This window comes from Dendrobates tinctorius, unplaced genomic scaffold (genome assembly GCF_039654945.1).
Source record: "Dendrobates tinctorius isolate UK_male_01 unplaced genomic scaffold, ASM3965494v1 ptg000093l, whole genome shotgun sequence".
NCBI classification, from domain to species: domain Eukaryota; kingdom Metazoa; phylum Chordata; class Amphibia; order Anura; family Dendrobatidae; genus Dendrobates; species Dendrobates tinctorius.
This window is the reverse complement of record NW_027361761.1, coordinates 16915920-16935851: the sequence shown is the minus strand read 5'-3', so window position 1 is coordinate 16935851 and position 19932 is coordinate 16915920. Positions and strand designations below refer to the sequence as shown.

Below are 19932 nucleotides of genomic sequence, written 5' to 3'. Positions count from 1 at the left end.
CCATACTGGGCCTAACACTGTCTGAGCCTGCCTCATGCTGTATAGACATATATTTTGAATGTGTACGCTATCCATACATGTTATCCGGGGATACGGTACCCCTTCTAACCTTTGTGCAATGACGTGCAATCCATACTGGGCCTAACACCGTCTGAGCCTGCCTCATGCTGTATAGACATATATTTTGAATGTGTACGCTATCCATACATGTTATCCGGGGATACGGTACCCATTCTAACCTTTGTGCAATGACGTGCAATCCATACTGGGCCTAACACCGTCTGAGCCTGCCTCATGCTGTATAGACATATATTTTGAATGTGTACGCTATCCATACATGTTATCCAGGGATACGGTACCCTTTCTAACCTTTGTGCAATCACGTGCAATCCATACTGGGCGTGAGAACGGCTGGCGAGCTGTTAAGCAAGCTACAGCACCTGTCCAGACAAGTACAGGGATTCCCTAGCGAGGAGACTTATTTGATTGTTTTCTATGTTGGGACAGCAATTTTTGGGGAGCACTATACTCTGGAGAATGATAGATGGGGCCCACCATGCACTGGAACATTCCAAAGGTGGACATCAGACACTGGAGCAGCATTTACAGGGCCCATTATACACTAGAGCATTAGAAATGGGGCCCATTATGTTTGGAGCATTATTTGGGCCCATAAGACAGTGAAGCTTCATCCATGGGGACCAACATATACTGTAGCATTATGTGGAGCTCATCATATACTGTTTCAAACATTATATGGGACCAATGATTTTGTATGGAGAAATAGATGGGCCTCGTCATGAGATGTAAAAAGTGAGGTATATTTCATTGTACTATACCGCTATTTCTCTGCCGTATCGGAGCATGATGAGTTGTGGTATGTGTTAAAGGGGCGCTCTTTCGCCCAGGGCACATGAAAACCTGCAGCCAGCCCTCCCCCCCCACAAATTTAGCCAAATAACCCCCATTTTTCAGTGCGTAACTTGTATTATGAAGTTAATTAAGGTTGACAAGCTTAAGTAAGAAGAATTGATGCTTTTGGCATTCAAATGGGCACTGTAGGTGTGTTTCCTGTCCTCCTCTCACTGCCGACTTTTATTCCCCATTGACTTACATTGGGTTTCGTGTTTCGGGACGACCCCGACTTTTCCCTATAATCGGACGATCTTGCTCGACCCGACTTTTGGAAAAGTCGGGTTTCACGAAACGAAACGCGACCCTAAAAAAGCAAAAGTCGCTCAACTCTACTCACGATACATGGCCCCATTCATTCTTTCATGTACCCGGATCAGTCGTCCTGGCCCCTTTGCAGAGAAACAGCCCCAAAGCATGATGTTTCCACCACCATGCTTTACAGTAGGTATGGTGTTTGATGGATGCAACTCAGTATTCTTTTTCCTCCAAACACGACAATTTGTGTTTCTACCAAACAGTTCCAGTTTGGTCTCATCAGACCATAGGACATTCTCCCAAAACTCCTCTGGATCATCCAAATGCTCTCTAGCAAACTTCAGACGGGCCCGGACATGTACAGGCTTAAGCAGTGGGACACGTCTGGCACTGCAGGATCTGAGTCCATGGTGGCGTAGTGTGTTACTTATGGTAGGCCTTGTTACATTGGTCCCAGCTCTCTGCAGTTCATTCACTAGGTCCCCCCGCGTGGTACTGGGATTTTTGCTCACCGTTCTTGTGATCATTCTGACCCCACGGGGTGGGATTTTGCGTGGAGCACCAGATCGAGGGAGATTATCAGTGGTCTTGTATGTCTTCCATTTTCTAATTATTGCTCCCACAGTTGATTTCTTCACTCCAAGCTGGTTGGCTATTGCAGATTCAGTCTTCCCAGCCTGGTGCAGGGCTACAATTTTGTTTCTGGTGTCCTTTGACAGCTCTTTGGTCTTCACCATAGTGGAGTTTGGAGTCAGACTGTTTGAGGGTGTGCACAGGTGTCTTTTTATACTGATAACAAGTTTAAACAGGTGCCATTACTACAGGTAATGAGTGGAGGAAAGAGGAGACTCTTAAAGAAGAAGTTACAGGTCTGTGAGAGCCAGAAATCTTGATTACTTGTTTCTGACCAAATACAGTCGTATGTAAAAGTTTGGGCACCCCTATTAATGTTAACCTTTTTTCTTTATAACAATTTTGGTTTTTGCAACATGTATTTCAGTTTCATATATCTAATAACTGATGGACTCAGTTATATTTCTGGATTCAAATGAGGTTTATTGTACTAACAGATAATTTCGCATCACTCTCCCATACAGCTTCTCCTTGTGCAAAGTGCGCTGTATTGTTGACCGATGCACAGTGACACCATCTGCAGCAAGATGATGCTGCAGGTCTTTGGAGGTGGTCTGTGGATTGTCCTTGACTGTTCTCACCATTCTTCTTCTCTGCCTTTCTGATATTTTTCTTGGCCTGCCACTTCTGGGCTTAACAAGAACTGTACCTGTTTTCTTCCATTTCCTTACTATGTTCCTCACAGTGGAAACTGACAGGTTAAATCTCTGAGATAACTTTTTGTATCCTTCCCCTGAAAAGCTATGTTGAATAATCTTTGTTTTCAGATCATTTGAGAGTTGTTTTGAGGAGCCTATGATGCCACTCTTCATAGGAGAATCAAATAGGAGAACTACTTGCAAGTGGCCACCTTAAATACCTTTTCTCATGATTTGATACACCTGGCTATGAAGTTCAAAGCTCAATGAGGTTACAAAACCAATTTAGTGCTTCAGGAAGTCAGTAAAAAGTAGTTAGGAGTGTTCAAATCAAGAAAATGATAAGGGTGCCCATACTTTTGCACCGGTCAAATCTTGTTTAAATGCAGATTGCATATTTTCTGTTAGTACAATAAACCTCATTTGAATCCAGAAATATAACTGAGTCCATCAGTTATTAGATATATGAAACTGAAATAGCTGTTGCAAAAACCAAAATTGTTATAAAGAAAAAAGGTTAACATTAATAGGGGTGCCCAAACTTTTACATATGACTGTACTTATTTTCCACCATAATATGCAAATAAAAGGAAAAAAAAAAACAGACAATGTGATTTTCTGGATTTTTTTTGTCTCCCATAGTTGAGGTCTACCTATGATGTAAATTACAGACGCCTCTCATCTTTTTAAGTGGTGGAACTTGCACTATTGCTGACTGACTAAATACTTTTTTGCCCCACTGTATACTTTTATTATTTAGGAGACAAAGCGGACTATACATTTTAATAAATCAACAATATAATATTGCAATTATAGCAGCAAGGCATATCTTGAGGCAACAATACACACAGAGAGAGGGAAAAAAAAACAAAAAAACCCCCATACATTTCTGCCCAAGACTAATGATTGGTATGGGTTGCAGCTGGGTGAGCTATTATATAAGGACGGGCTGACAGGCATTCAGCATAGCCCTGACGAAGAGGGAAGCCCCCCTCGAAACATGTTGGTTGGTTTGTGCCTCTCGTGCACCCGTCCTCCTCCCTGCCTGTGACGTCACAGTAGCTCCGCCCCCCCCCTACTCTCGCCGCGTCCTCGTCAATACTTCCGGCCGGAGTACACGAGGTGCTGGCGTCTACCCGCTCCCCTACTACACGCTGCATAGCTTATCGCTCCATCAGCAGCCGCTCCCTCAGCCAGAGCCGCTGCCTCAGCCAGATTGCGCCAGAGCAATCAGCAGAAGTAAGTGCATAGAAGTCCGACGAGGACTAACGGGCTACTGGAACGCTAGCACTATTTGTGGGTTTAGTGGATCCCTCCTTACCCAGCACTTTGTCATTTTTTTCAACAGTGGATATCGTCCCTGCACCGGCTCTAAATAAAGCCAACAAAGACCATTATAGAGAGTCTATCAGGATTTACACCTGGGTAGCATAACAAATCTAGCACAAGTAAGTGCATATGTACCCCAGGAACTGGGACTGAATATCAAGGTTGTGGTCACTGATAGTAATTGAAATTCTCTTCATATTTAGTATTTTATCAATTGATCCACCATAAAGGGAACACCCCGAAGAGAATATAAACGTTACGATACAACCAGTGAGTATGGTGGACATGCGAGGAGTGGTGTGACCTTTTGTATGTTTTATTGGTACCTTAATATATCATTGTTCCAATAGCATCAGCAGCTATAAAAACAAGATCTCTACCATCAGATAACCTGCAAACTACTTACCACGTAGGAATCTCAACTTACACAGAATATTCTACATCAACTTCATTTTTAAGTAAGTACGTATAACTGCTGTTAAGTATTTATTTCCCTTTTGTTTTTTTGTATACATCTGCTCAGCATAGCGCGGTGAATCACACAATTAATGAAAATAATTGTCACTGCTAAATTGTCATGTTTGATTATCTCCACCTGGAAACTGGTAGATAAAGAGACACTATTTTTTTAACCAATAGAAATTTTGGGGGATTTTTTTACATCGCTTTTATGAGACAAGCCAACAGCAGATTCAGGGAAGTTAATGGTAAATAGTGGCATTTCTGTAGCTCAGGACGTTTTGCACCAGTCGCACAACTGCTAGATGAATATTAAGTACTTAAGCAATAGACGAAGAATATTATTTAGCAATTAGCTTTTAAAATGGATGTTACTATATGCTGCCACTGAGGAATATTATTTTGCTATCAAAAAATGTTTATAGGCTGTTACACAGGAACAGTGTTGGACTGAAGCACCTTGGGCCCTCCATATAAATAATTCTTATGGCCTACTATGGAGCTACATAGAAATAAATACAAGACCACCAATTGTGCAGTAAAACACACTAATATCAGGGTATAATATAAGGTAGTACACATCTTAATTATGTAGCAGGGGTTGGGGTAGCCTCCCTCATGGAATATAAACTAACCTCCTGTTAGGGTACAAGGCAGCCCCAACATAGTATGTAAAGTATCCCCCTCATATAGAATAATGAAGCCCCCCACAGAATGTAATGCAGACCTCATATATTATAATGCAGCCTCCTCATAGAATATAATGTAGCTCCCCATAGAATATAATGCAGCCAGAATCATAGAGTATAATGCAGCCCCTATAGGGTATAATGTAGCCCCCATAGTGTATAATTCACCCCCTAATATAGTATAATGCAGCTCCCTCATAGAATATATTGCATCCCCCTTATAGGGTATAATGCAGTCCCCTTCATATAGAATAATACAGTCCCTCCCACAGAATATAATGTAGCCCCCTCAGAGTTTAATGCAGCCCTCCTCATGGGGTATCATGCTGCCCCCCTCATATGGAGTATCATGCAACCAGTACTCACTATATATATAAAAAAAAACCCACTAGGCTCACCTCTCCTCCTCACTCCCATTCGCTTCCAAACTCCTGAAGCAGCATGTCCGCGCTGAACTTTCCTCCCACCTCTCATCTAACTTGCTCTTTGACAATCTACTAACTGGTTTCCGCCCCCATAACTCCATTGAGACAGCCCTGACCAAAATTACTAACAACCTACTTGCAGCCAAATCAAAAGGACAATACTCTATACTCCTGCTTCTAGACCTGCCCTCTGCATTCGACAGTTGACCACTGCCTCCTACTACAGATCCTCTCCTCCTTTGGCATCAAAGACCTCGCCCTATCCTGGATCTCCTCATACCTTTCCAACTGCACATTCAGTGTCTCCCACTCCTACACTACCTCCTCATCCCACCCTCTCTCTGATGGAGTCCCTCAAGGCTCTGTTTTAGGACCCCTCTACTTCTCAATCTATACACTTGGTCTGGGGAAACTCATAAAGTCCCTGTACAGATTCCTGTACCACCATTATGCTAATGACACTCAGATCTACCTCTCTGGCCCAGACGTCACCTCTCTGCTGTCCAGAATCCCAGAGTGTCTATCAGCCATATCCTCCTTCTTCTCTTCTCGCTTCCTCAAGCTCTATGTGGACAAATCTGAACTCATCATCCTTCCTCCATCTTACAGATCTTCCTTACCTAACCTATCTATAACAACTGATGACATCATGCTTTCCCTCATAGCAGAGGTCCGCTGCCTCGGAGTAACCCTTGACTCTGCCCTGTCCTTCAAACAAGAAATCCAAGCTCGCTCCACCACCTGTCGTCTCCAGCTCAAAAATATTTCCAGAATCCGTCACTTCCTCAACCCGCAATCTACTAAAATGCTTGTGCATGCCCTCATCATCTCCCGCCTCGATTACTGCAACATCCTTTTATGTGGTCTCCTTGCTAACACCCTCACACCTCTCCAGTCCATCCTTAACTCTGCTGCCCTACTAACGCATCTTTCTCCTCGCTACACATCCACTTCTCCCCTCTGAAAATCTCTTCACTGGTTCCCATTCCCTCAGTGTATCCAGCTCAAATTACTAATACTGACCTACAAGGCCTTCTATAACCTGTCTCTCCCATCTGCCTCTGAGCTAATCTCCTAATACCTTCCCTCACGTAATCTCCGGTCCTCCCAAGACCTCCTTTTCTCCTCCACATTTAGCCCCTATCCTCTGGAATTCTTTGCCCCAGCATGTCCGACTATCAACCACATTTGGAACCTTCAGACGGAACCTGAAAACTCACCTCTTCAAGAAATCCTACAGCCTGCAATGACCTCGCTACCTCCTCACCACTACCGGAGATATCACCTCAACCAACACTGGAACTGTTGCAACCCACTAACCTACTGTCTCCTTCCCCACCATCCTGTAGCATGTAAGCCCAAAAGGGCAGGGTCTCCTCCCCTCTTTATCAGTCTGTCTTTGTTAGTTTGTTTACTGCAAGTGATATCTGTAGTTTGTATGTAACCCCTTGTCATGTACAGCACCATGGAATCAATGGTGCTATATAAATAAATAATAATAATAATTCCGGTGGCGGCTCTGCTCCGATGTCAGGAGCTGCGCTGCAGTCTGCCCAGCATACAGCGAGTATGCGGTGAAGTGACATCACTGCACACCCACTGTGTGTCAGAGGCAGAGGAGGATGATGGAAGAAGGAGTGTCATGTGATGCTCTCTCTTCCATTGCTTTCAACTTTATCGGCATCTGATGCTGATACCGTTGAATGTTGCACGCCACTTGTGGGTGGCTCTAACACTGGGTCACCCCCATATCAGTCACGTGGGCTGGGAGCCCCTGGGGGAGTCGGGGCCCTGGTCTGCGGGACCTGACAGCGGCAGTGTTAGCCACAGCCTGCAGCTAATAGTGCCCGCTATTAAAGTGAAATGAAGTCACTCCTCTCCACGCCCATGGGGGCATGGAGAAGCATGAATATTCAATTCACTTTAGCAATGGGAGCAGGCTTTGGCTTCCTGTCACCCACTGCTGCTCCGTGGGCAACGGGGGCCCCATAGCAGCTGTGTGGTGTGCCACTATTAACACACCGCTGGCTAGACAGATGCTGGCCCTATATGACAGCAGATGTCAGTGCCCCGTCTGACCCTGCACACGAATATTATGTAACCCTAAAAATGGTTTTGTATATGCTGGTATTAGTAGTATTTCCCTCTACAAATAGCTGAATTTAAATTTTGGTAGTGGATGAAACGCTCCCTATTTCACCCTAATACCACAGTCTGTTTATAATACTAACTATTATGCAATACAATGGAAAATAGCAGAGATCTGCAGCACGTACTTGCAGTGATGAAAAGACATCCTGACGCCTGCCTTTCACCCTCCCTCCTACTAAATCTCTCCCTACTTATCTACCCACTTAAAAAACAAGTAATCTCTTCACACTCAATTTTCAGCTCTTAATTGTGCCATTTCAGGGCTCCTTTTAATTTTTTTGGCAGTGTTTTACCCAAGTTATTGACACCATTTCGCAGGAAAAAAAATTGTTACCTACAGGTCAGATATTTTAAACTGGGGTCCATCACACGGATCACATATCAGTGAGCTCAAAATTGTGCCATTTCAGGACTCAATTTACATTTTTGCGGTGTCTTAGGCTGGTATCACATTAGCGCATTTTACATGCAGCGCACGGCGCCGCTAAGCCCCGCTCCATGCCCGCCCCATCCGGTCATCGCCTGCTACTATCGCACACGGCTGCATGCGATCTGCACACCCTATCATTAGCATAGGGTGCGCAGACCGTGCGCTGGCCGTGCGCTAGTAGGATTTTGGCGTGCGCTGCCCACTTTTGAAAGTACGCTGGTGTGCGCCGAACGCACCATGTTGCATTTTGGCGCGCTCGGCGCACATTCAAAAGTGCGCAGTGCACGCCAAAATCCTACTAGCGCACAGCCAGCGCATGGTCTGCGCACCCTATGCTAAAGATAGGGTGCACAGATCGCATGCAGCCATGTGCGATAGTAGGAGGCGATGACCGGATGGGGCGGGCAGGGGGCAGGGCTTAGCGGTGCCAAGCGCTGCATGTAAAATGCGCTAATGTGAAACCAGCCTTACCCAAGGTATTGACACCAGTTTTCTGAAAAAAAAGTTACCTGCAGGCCAGATATTTTAAACTGAGTTTGTCCGTCACACAGATCACATACTGTATAAGTTAACTCCAAATTCATCCATTTGTAATGAACTTGGAAAATATTGCCCTCCATTTAAAATGAGCAAGGCATGTGGCAAGGGACAGGGAACTGGACGTGATGTGATGGTGCATGCAGAGGCCATGGCTGTGGGCAAGCTGAAATTGTGCCACATCAAACACCCACATTTTCTTACCAGACCTTCCTGTCCCAATCACTAGGGGACCGCAGCAGCACACCACTATTGAACCCAGAGCAGTGTCAAAAGGTTGCTGCTTGTGTGGGGAAGTTGACTTGACTGGAAGCAGGAGGGAACGGTTGGTGCACTATGGACGGAGATTGACAAGGACAGAGGGTGATAGCTGGGAAAGACAGACAAGAGAGTGCAGTACCTAGACATGACCACAAGATGGCAGGGGGGAGTAGTTCAGGACTCTACAGCAGCTTAGGGCTTCAGAAACACTTAGTCATGGGGGGCGGGGAGATAGGAACCCAGGAGGGGATAAATAGGACTGGTTGGGGTTCCAGGCAGGTGAGTCCCGGGAGGAGCTCGGTAGAAGACGGTTGACAGCGAAGAGCTCGACTAGGGGACTGACAGGAAAGAGACAGTCAGGGGGGTGGCCCTGACCTGACGGACCGCAGGACAGACGAGGCCTCGGGGGTACCGATTGGACGACGACCTCGGGCAGGTGAAGCGCTGGTGGTAGATTGGTCTAGGACAGGCCCAGCGAAAGATCCATGAGGGATGTTACTTCGACTGGAGGAAAGGTGCAGGTACCTGGGCCTGCAGACGGAGAACTGTAAAGAACTGCGGTGCGTGGTTGTGGTCGTCAGGAGGACGACGAATAAAATCCGGAACTGTTACAACTGAACTCTGCCTCTGTCTTGTCCTTGCTTTGCTTGGTGCCTGTGTCGTCTGGAAGTGGTAAGCAGTGGACCACCCCCCCAATCCTGGCCCCTGCCACATTTGGCGTAGTCGGCAGGATCGCCGCCGCTAATACGACATCTTCCGCGGCAGGCCTGCGCCAGGAGGACTCCAAAAGAACTGTTCACTCGTGGATTACAAATACCTGTGGATTACAAGACTGCTCACCTGTGGACTATAATTTGGAGACTTTGTTCCGGATCATCGCTTGTCAGAGGATCCGGACCGGGAAAGAAACTTTGCAAGATGGTGCACGAGGGGAATACAAATTGGGACTGTGTTTGGAATCAGAGGAAAACCCGAAAAAGGCTCTGTGCCTCTCCAGCGCTGGTGACCGCTGGGCAGGAGGAGGTTGGTGCTGAATTGGACTACCCGGGGCAGCCGCTGGGGGAACGGTTACTGACCCCCTCTGCGGAACTATCGGGCCTGGAGGCTGGTCCTGCCGGACGGCGAGATGAGGAACAGCAGTGGACCTCCAATGACGGGACCGGGAGCTGCGGAGGAGCAGCGGAGATCAGCGACTCCCCGCACAGACCCCTGGGAGAACGGTGGAATGGCCTGGAAGGAGCTGCGGTGCCGGGGAAGGTGAGCATTCACCCGGCTTGGCCGGCGGCCCCACAGGCAGATCCCGTTCCCACACCCCATGCTCCCGAAGACTCGGTGGCCCCGCAGGGCCGACCGACTCCTTCATCGATGATCCCGAGCCGCCGCGTCCGGCGGCGCCCCATCCCACGTCGCCGGTGCAGAGCAGACCAGCGAAGACTGGGCCATCTGTCTCCACAGCCTCCTTGCTCACAGCCGCCGCTACTCCATCTTCGGCCCTGGCTGCGGCCTGCTCCGCGGCCTCCTCTGGCTCGCAGGCGGCACCGGCCGCGGCCTACCCAGCAGCACCTGTGGCCGCCTCTGCCTCACTCATGATTCCAGCTGCGGCATGCTCACCGATACCTGGGGCCGCCTCTGCCGCACTCCATACCGTGGCTGTTGCCTGCCCATCAAGGTCCGTTGCTGTTCCAGCCCCACTCTGGATTGCGGCTTCGGCCGGGTCATCGGGCTCCACCGCCTCTGCGGAGCCATCTGCCATCCACACTAACAGGCCCCTGCTTTGACGCTCCCCTTCTCATCGGTCAATGACCCCGGTCCCTCACCTGTGGTTGGAGCTGCAGGAGCTGGGAGCTGGATGGAGCGAAGTCACCACGTCGACAGAGATAAACGCGTCCACGCCACCACTGGTGGTGAACTGCTGGCTCCCAAGCAGAGAACTGGCGCGGAACGCGCGCCATGGAACCACCTTCCGCCCCTTCTTCCCCTTTTGATGCATCTCTCAGGAGGGAGATGACCCCTGAGCCCTGGGCAAAGAGAACAGTTGGGGCCCAGGAACAGTCGAGACACCCCAGCAGCTCCATTGCTGTGGAGTTCCCTGCTGAATTGGCGTAACATTGGCCGTCAAGAGATGGCCTGGACTACCGGGATATCGCTGCATCATTGTGCAGGCCTAAAAGGACAGTTATGCATCCAAGTTAAGGAAAATGTTTTATTGGTTGTTTTCTCCTGATATAGCGGGGGTGTAGAGGAGGAAGTACTAATGCTAAAGGAAGGGGGCGTAGTTATATTCTGCTTTAAAGATGTTGTGAGAAAATGTGTTGAAAAAAAAAAGAGGAAAACGGAAAAGAAAAGCAAAGAAAAAAAGCAAAAGGGGGTTACACCAGTTGAGTATCTCCTATTGTTATTGAAGTAGTGGTAATCATATATACGGTATGTTAAAAGTTGATTTAATGAGTAGTGTGTTAAAAAAATGTGTGTGTAACAGGTTCCGGGTATGAGGTAGATGTGACGAAGACGCCGACCATGACTCTTTTTAAGTTAAGGACGAAGAGACGAAGAACATTGAACCAGACAGTGGTCCATCAGTCAAGTCCCCGACACCGCGGACACCACAAAAGGACGGACGGGCACCAGTGATAACCTGGTAGGCAACAGGTCTCGGTCCTGGCGTTCCGGACAGCTGAAGATAGTAGAAGGGGAGAGAAGTGGGGGGTACACGCCGTAGTGTAGTCCGGGTGGACCTCGCCAACCTGAAAGAAGTTGTTACGTGGCGTGCGTGCCGGTGAGTGGCAGTAGGCTGCTCGGAGCATGATGCTCCTGGTTTGGTTCGGCCCCCGTGGGCAGCGGGTTTGGCCCAACGACCGGTCCGACAACAGACTGTGGACAAGCTTCAGGATGACGTAGGTAGGGAGGCTGAGTGTGGGGAAGTTGACTTGATGGACAGACTTGACTGGAAGCAGGAGGGAGCGGTTGGTGCACTATGGACGTAGATTGACAAGGACAGCAGGGTGATAGCTGGGAAAGACAGACAAGAGAGTGCAGTACCTAGACATGACCACAAGATGGCAGGGGTGAGTAGTTCAGGACTCAACAGCAGCTTAGGGCTTGAGAAACGTTTAGTCATGGGGGGCAGGGAGATAGGAACCCAGGAGGGGAATTCCCAGTGAGAGAGGGGATAAATAGGACTGGTTGGGGTTCCAGGCAGGTGAGTCCAGGGAGGAGCTCGGCAGAAGACGGTGGACAGTGAAGAGCTCGACTAGGGGACTGAGAGAAAAGAGACAGTCAGGGGGGTGGCCCTGACCCGATGGACGGCAGGACAGACGAGGCCCCGGGGGTACCGATTGGACGACGACCTTGGGCAGGTGAAGCGCTGGCGGTAGATTGGTCTAGGACAGCCCCAGGGAAATATCCACGAGGGACGTTACTTCGACTGGAGGAAAGGTGCAGGTGCCCGGGCCTGTAGACGGAGAACTGTAAAGAACTGCAGTGCATGGTTGTGGTCGTCAGGAGGACAACGAATAAAATCCGGAACTGTTACAACTGAACTCTGCCTCTGTCTTGTCCTTGCTTCGCCTGGTGCCTGTGTCGTCCGGATGTGGTAAGCAGTGGACCACCCCCCAGTCCCGGCCCCTACCACACTTGGATAGCAAAAAATGCTTCCAGTCACTTTCTCTCCACCTCCACCACCCTGTCTTCACATGGTCAAGTCTCAGTAGCCGTGATTCTGGACCACATATTCCTCACCCTGATCCTCCTTTCTCCCACCATGCCTAGTGCCTGGACACAACTGATCCCACACTTGGACACTCCGAAAAGCTGCTAATTTTTCCATTTATAGGTTCGGGCCTCTCGCCCGGTTCACTTGAAGCGAGGTAAGAGGAGATCACATGTAGTAATGCCCAAATATATGAGCAGCCACGTTCACACAAAGGCGATGGTGGGAAAGTGTCACAAGAGGTGGACGATGATGATACACAATTGCCAGTAAGTCAGGAGGAGGACCAGGGTGTGGAAGAGGAGGACCAGGGTGTGGAAGTGGAAGACGAGGTGGTGGATGATATAGTAACTGAACCATGCTGGCAGGAGGACATTCAGAACGAGGACAGCAGCACACAGGGAGAGGGAGGAGTAGCACCCCAACAGGCAGGAAGAAGTAGTATGGTGGTTGCAGACAGAAGGCAGGCAACTGTTCCCCGTAACACCAGCATGACGGATGTTGCCATTAAAACTGTTAGGTCTTCCTGAGTCTGGTTGTTTTTTAAAGACTCTGTCGATAACCCCAAAAAGTCCATTTGCCCCACCTGCCAGGCCAGCATCAGCAGGGGTAGCAAAACTACCAGCATTACTACCACCAGCATGATCAGGTGATCAGGCGCATGGCAGCAAAGCACCAGACTTTGTGGGCCGAACCCCAGGGTCCAGGAACAGTATCTGCGGGTGACATCACTGCTTCTTCTGCTGTTGTGCGTGCAAGTCAATCCCCTGTCCATAGTACATGCGAAGCTGCCTCCTGCCGTGCACCTGTCATTTCACACACTCAACTAGCCCAGAACATTAGCCGTGCCCTCAACAATGCAGTTACTGGGAAAGTCTACCTAACCATGGACACATGGACAAGTGCTCGTAGGCAGGGACGGTACATCTCGCTGATGTCACACTCCGAAGACGGCACCCAGTCAGACATTGGGATGGAAAATGTCCTCCCATCTCTGAGGATTGCAGACCCTACGTCAATCAGGGTTGCCCCCACAGTCTACAGTTCATGCACCTCATCCTCCTCCTTCTCTTCAGCCTCCATTTCTGAAATGGCCACATCAGTTACTAGCTGGATGCACTGCAGCACTGCCTCAGCCAAGCACCAACAGGCTGTGCTGAAGCTAATATGCTTTGGTGACAAACTGCACAATGCTGAAAAGTAGTGGACAGCTCTGAAAGAGAAGGCAGATCTGTGGCTGACAATGCTGAACCTACACCCAGGCATGGTCATGTGTGACAATGGCCAGAAACTGGTGGCGGCTCTGAGGTGAGGTGTGCACACACGTACCATGCCTGGCCCATGTGCTTAACCTCGTGGTTCAGCAGTTTCTCAAAGCCTACCCCGGAGCTGCTGGATCTGTCTGTCAAAGTGTGCCATCTGTGTGCCCATTTTAGGAAGTAAGCTACAGCTTCCACCGCCCTTTCCGTGTTTCAGCAGTGTTTGCAGCTTTTGGCTGTGATGTCCCCACATGTTGGAACTCTACACTGCAGATGTTGGAAAGAATTTTTGAGCAGAAGAAAGCTGTGGTTGACTACCAGCATCAACAGTTCAGACCCAACAACATTCAATCAGACTACCAGCAACATTCAGATTAGAGCCAACACATAAGACCACAGGAGTGGACATGGATGTCAGACATATGTACTATCCGCTAAAACTTTGAGAACTCCATCAAGATGTTGAGAGGTGATGACGCCATAATTAGCGGTACCATCCCTCTTCTCTGTGTTCTGAAACCCTCTCTGCTCACAATCAAAGAGGATGCATTGCAGCCAGAGCATGATGAGATAGAGCAAGTAACCATACAGGATGATTACACACAGCCCAGCCTCATCTCATCCCAAAGTGGATTGGGTGAAAAGAGGAACAGGAGGAGGAGGAACAGGAGCTACTTTAATGCGCTATAGACAGTACTATAAGCACAACTGTCAAACCGTCTGTTCAGCATGGATGGCTTGAGGACAGGGAAGATGAGGAGGAGGACAGCATGGTCAGTCATTCTCTTGGTGAAGACACGGAAGTCTTTCTTATTAGCAGTCTGGCACACATGGATGACATTATGTTACGTAGCCTTTCCCGTGACCGTCGCGTTCTCCAAATTTTGGGTGACAGTCATTACCGATTGGTGACCTTTCTAAACCCACCCTACTATGAGAGCTTTCTATCTCTTGTTCCTGAGGCGGACTAAATTGGGGCAGTACCAGAGGGCCCTTGTTGAGAAAATATTAAAAAAATTCAAATCTGAAACCGCTGGTGGCACAGGTCACAGTTTGATGGACAACCAAGGAGTACAGGCAAGGGAGACACAACTCCTATCCAGCAGAGGCAGGGGAATGCTGTCAAAGTTCTGGGAGAGTTTTCTCAGACCCTCCCATCGCACAAGCCCTGAGTTGCGGGGTACTCTCACAATTAGTGCAAAGTTTGGGAAGATGCTGAGGGAGTACTTTGCTGACTGTATAAACGTCCTCCGTGATTTCTCTGTGCATTATAATTATTGGGTATCCAAGCTGGACACATGGCATGAACTGGCTGTCTATGCCTTGGAGGTCCTGACCTGGTCTGCAGCTAGCATTTTGTCAGAGCGTATTTTTAGTGCCGCTGGTGGAATTATATATGATAAGAGCATCCACCTGTCGAATGAAAATGCTGACAGGCTGACTCTTATAAAAATGAACAAGGACTGATTAGGCCAGATTTCTCAACACCACTAAATGGTAGCAGCGTAACAAACTCAAATCCAGTGTCTTTTTTGGGGAGGTCTATTCCCATTAACTTCTTCTTACCCACACATGAGTATATGCTTCCTGATTTTGGCTATTTGCTGTTGTCTTCCTCCTTTTCCTCATCCAAATCCTCCACCACCATATCACCAGGGTGACCGTGGTCCGTAATGCAACACCCACATAATTTTTTTAAAGGGTGTTTATGATGCCGGTAAGAAAAAATCATTATACAGTATGTCCAAGTGTACCCCGCAGGGGTAAATGTTTGTCAGCCCATACACTTAGTGCAAGGGCATTACAAATATAGGAGATTGGCTTCTTTCTAATGGGAACATTTTTTATGAGGTCCTCTTCCACATCTTTACCAAGGGGCATTGCAGTGCCTCCTAATTTTTGGCAGCCCTTGCATTCTCTTCATAGACAAACAGTATGGGAGACCCACTTCCTAATACTTTGAACCTTGATTTCAGGAGGCCCTACTGTATGTCTCTTCAAAGGGGTTTTATGTATATACTATATACAGTATATTCAATACATTCTCTATACAGCTCTGACAAAAAATAACAGACGACTTTCAAATTTTCAGTTTGTCTGATTTTTCTCTTTAGGGCTCATACTCACATGCAAAAAACAGAGGAGTCTCGCGCGTCAATACCCGGCACTGCCGCTGGCACTCGGATCGGAGCATTCAGCTACATGTATTTCTATCCAGCTGAACGCTCTGATCCGAGTGCCGGTGGCAGTGCCGGGTATTGACGTGCGAGACTCATCCGAGTTTCTCGCATGTGAGTATGAGCACTTATAGATATGTTTTTGAGTGAAATGTAAATTGTTCTTTTAATCTGTAAACTACTTTAGACAACATGTCTCCAAATTTCTAAGCAATAAATTTTGTATTTTTTTTTCTGAAAATGAGAAATGATCAACATTACAAAAAATTCAGTGCTTTAAGATCTCAAATAATGCAAAGGAAAAAGTTCATAATCATTTAGAAACAATACTAATGTTTTAACTCATGAAGAGTTCAGGAATCAATATTTTGTGGAGTAACCATAATTTTTAATCACACCCTTCATGCGTCTTGGGTGCTTTCCACCAGTATTTCAATACTGCTCCTGGAGCAAAAATGTAAGCAGTTCTTCTCTGATGGTTTGTGACTATCCATCATCTTCTTGATTACATTCCAGAGGTTTTCAGTGGGGTTCTGGTCTGGAGATTGGGCTGCCCATGACAGAGTTTTGATGTCGTGGTCTCTTTGTCACGATCACACATGTCTGGACGCAGTGAGTACCGCAAGGCGAACCCATGTGACGCACGTGACCCTGGATACACCGCCTCCAGTGGGGCGAATTTAAATAATAAACACGTGCAGCTGGATACACCGCCTCCAACTGGCGAATTTAGACATTACACGTATATACAAGTCTGGAAACCCCGCCTCCAGTAAGGCGAATTTAAACAATAAGGGAAACCTGGGAAACATTAACAATGGTGGGCCCTGCGATAGGGAATAGGGAAGTGGAGACCTCCTGAGCTCCCCTGAGCCAGTGTACCTGCACTCCTAACGTTCCCTATGCCGGTTCCGCACCGGGCGCGCAACAGGAACCTAAAAACCCTAGCTCGCCCTGACCTAAACCCTCACTAGGGAATTGGTCGGTGTGGAAACTAATCCCACCACTGCACTAAAACACACATGAGGAAAGATGACAAAACAGGGGAAACACCACTTAGCTTTGCTCTGTTGCGTACGCTCCTAGCAACAGAGCCCACCACCTGTGTGCATCTTCTCCTCCACCCGGATCCATCACCATAACTGGATCCTTCACGATAGTGCAGCCTTGGAGCAGAGTCCACCACCAATTGCAGCTGTCCAGTAACAGAGTCCCAAAGATGAGTTCAGCTTCTGCTAAAACGTCCAGCATGCTTGAGTCCAGCTCTCAGCAAACAAGTCCCGCATGCTGAGTGCAACTCTCTCCCTAGTCGTCACTCCACCAAGCCATGCAAGCACTTCCTGCCAACACCATAAACTGTGACTCCACCTCGCCATGCCAGCCCTTCTTGCTGACCACCTAGCTGCCACTCGTCTCCTCTGGCTGGGCTGCGCAGGACTCATGTTCAGCTCCTTCCTCCCCCAGGCTTACTTGCAAAATGACACACAATATCACCAACAGTGATTGAACCCACCTGGCTCTCTTTTATAGAGCCTAACACCTGATTTGTAATTAAGTGCACATTAACCCTAAAACTAAGGTGCGATACCACTCACCACCACTGGGCAACTTAGAATGAAACACCACGTGTAATAATTCTAATGGGGGCAATCAAAACACACTTTGGCACCAAGCCAAAGGAAAAAAAGTTCACTTTTCCATTTAAACTGTCAGGTCCAGCCTGGATCATGACACTCTTAATTTTGGCCAGAGTTGTATATACATATGTAGAATATACAGTGGGGAAAAAATTATTTAGTCAGCCACCAATTATGCAACTTCTCCCACTTAAAAAGATGAGAGAGGCCTGCAATTGACATCATAGGTAAACCACAACTTTGAGAGTCAAAATGAGAAAACAAATACAGAAAATCACCTTGTCTGATTTGGCAAGATTTATTTTGCAAATTATGGTGGAAAATAAGTATTTGGTCATTAACAAAAGTTCATCTCAATATTTTGTTATATATCCTTTGTTGGCGATGACATTACTTCAGTGCCCTGATGGTGTGCTTGGGATCATTATCATGCTGAAAGACCCATCCATGCTTCATCTTCAGTGCCGTTGCTGATGGAAGGAGGTTTGTACTCAACATCTCATGATACATGGCCCCATTCATTTTTTCATGTACACGGATCAGTCTTCCTGGTCCCTTTGCAGAGAAACAGCCCCTAAGAATGATGCTGCCATCTGCATGCGTCACAGTAGGTATGGTGTTCTCTGGATGCATTTCAGCATTCTTTCTCCTCCAAACACGATGAGTTTTGTTTCTACCAAACAGTTCTTCTTTGGTTTCAACAGACCATATGAAATTCTCCCAATACTTTTCTGGATAATCCAAATGCTCTCTAGCAAACTTCATATGGGCCAGGACATGTACTGGCTTAAGCAGGGGGATACGTCTGTCACTGCAGAGTCTGAGCTCCTGGCGGTATAGTGTGTTACTGATGGTAACCTTTGGTACGCTGGTCCCAGCATCGTGTATTTAATACACTAGTTCCCCCCATGTGGTTCTGGGATTATTGCTTACCTTTCTTGTGATCATTTTGACCCCCACGGGGTGAGATCTGGCATGCAACCCCAGATCGAGGGAGATTATCAGTGGTCTTTTATGTCTTCCATTTTCTTATTATTACTCCCACAGTTGATTTCATCACATCAAGCTGCTTGCCTATTGCAGATTCAGTCTTCCCAGCCTGGTGCAGGGCTAGAAGTTTGTGTCTGGTGTCCTTCGACAGCTCTTTGGTCTTCACCATAGTGGAGTTTGGAGTGTGACTGTTTGAGGTTGTGGACAGGTGTCTTTTATACTGATAATAAGTTCACAAGTGCCATTACTACAGATAATGAGTGGAGGACAGAGGAGCCTCTTAAAGAAGTTACAGATCTGTGAGAGCCAGAAATCTTGCATGTTTTTAGGTGACTAAATATGTATTTTCCTCCATAATTTGGAACATAAATCTTGCCAAATTAGACAAAGTGATTTTCTGGATTTGTTTTCTTATTTTGACTCTCATAGTTGTGGTCAATTACAGGCCTCTCTCATCTTTTTTAAGTGGGAGAACTTGCACAATTGGTGACTGACTAAATACTTTTTGTCCCCACTGTATATTTAAGCCAAAAAAATACAAGCAAACTGTGTGAATAAAGTCTACAATAAACAAACCCTTTAAATATTTTCTCTCTTCGTTATGCAACTTATTATATTCCCATTCCTTCCAGGCAGTAGAATCATAACCGTTTAGGATAATGTAGTCAATATACTGAATGTTACCTCGTGCATTGTCAGATATGGTCTCTTCATGTCTAGAATGTGCAGATTTCCAATGATTGGTAGCGGCCGAGGTCCGGGGGGCAAATTATAAGTATTTTTTTTCCGTCCGAAGAAAAGCAGGACAAAAAAAAGACACAAAATAATAGACAGAACCAGTGTGATGGGATCAGATGGGATCATAATGCCAGGAAGGGTTTCTGTAGAAAGACAAATAGAAACATATAAATGTGCAAACATCTATAAACATTATCTTATCTATGTCTATTTATGTATTGCATGTCTTTCTTTCTTTTTCTTTCTTTCTCTTTCATTTTTTTTACAGAATATCTATAATTCTATCCTACCATACAAAAAATCCTTCTGTATTCTCAGTACTACTTTTCTATCCCTCAGCATTTATGCTTACGTTGGTAGTGAAATGTCCCCGACTGGATCCTGCTCTTCAGTGTGATTTTGCAGTTCTGATTCACCTTATATAACACTGAAAATGTGATGTGATATTTACAACCCGCCCAGATATCCGGGCCAAGAAATTGTTTTCTTTGAGGTTTGCTGTGCTATGGAGCAAAGTTTTCCCGTAACAGAGTTCAGATACAAATTAAACCTAACTGACTGGGGGACCCAACATGTCCATGAATAGCACAGACCAGTGGTGAGGATCGTCTTTGTTCTCCTACAGCTGGAGCTGGTTATACAGATGTGGTAGCTGTTGGCTGATCGGAGGCTCGGTGGATTGTTATTCTCCATACACATA

General features: G+C 47.0%; 1 protein-coding gene across 1 annotated transcript in view; it reads right to left on the bottom strand.

Annotated features, from left to right (window-relative positions):
• LOC141098584 (cytochrome P450 2K1-like) overlaps positions 1 to 19666 on the bottom strand; it is a 187872-nt gene extending 168206 nt beyond the window's left edge. Inside the window, exons 1-2 of the mRNA XM_073586494.1 lie at positions 19585 to 19666; positions 19179 to 19375 (exon numbers count right to left, since the gene is read on the bottom strand). Of these exons, the coding sequence (XP_073442595.1) occupies positions 19179 to 19358 (180 nt within the window). The 5' untranslated portion in view covers positions 19359 to 19375; positions 19585 to 19666. The remainder of the gene's footprint in view (positions 1 to 19178; positions 19376 to 19584) is intronic.
• Positions 19667 to 19932: the final 266 nt, after the last annotated feature.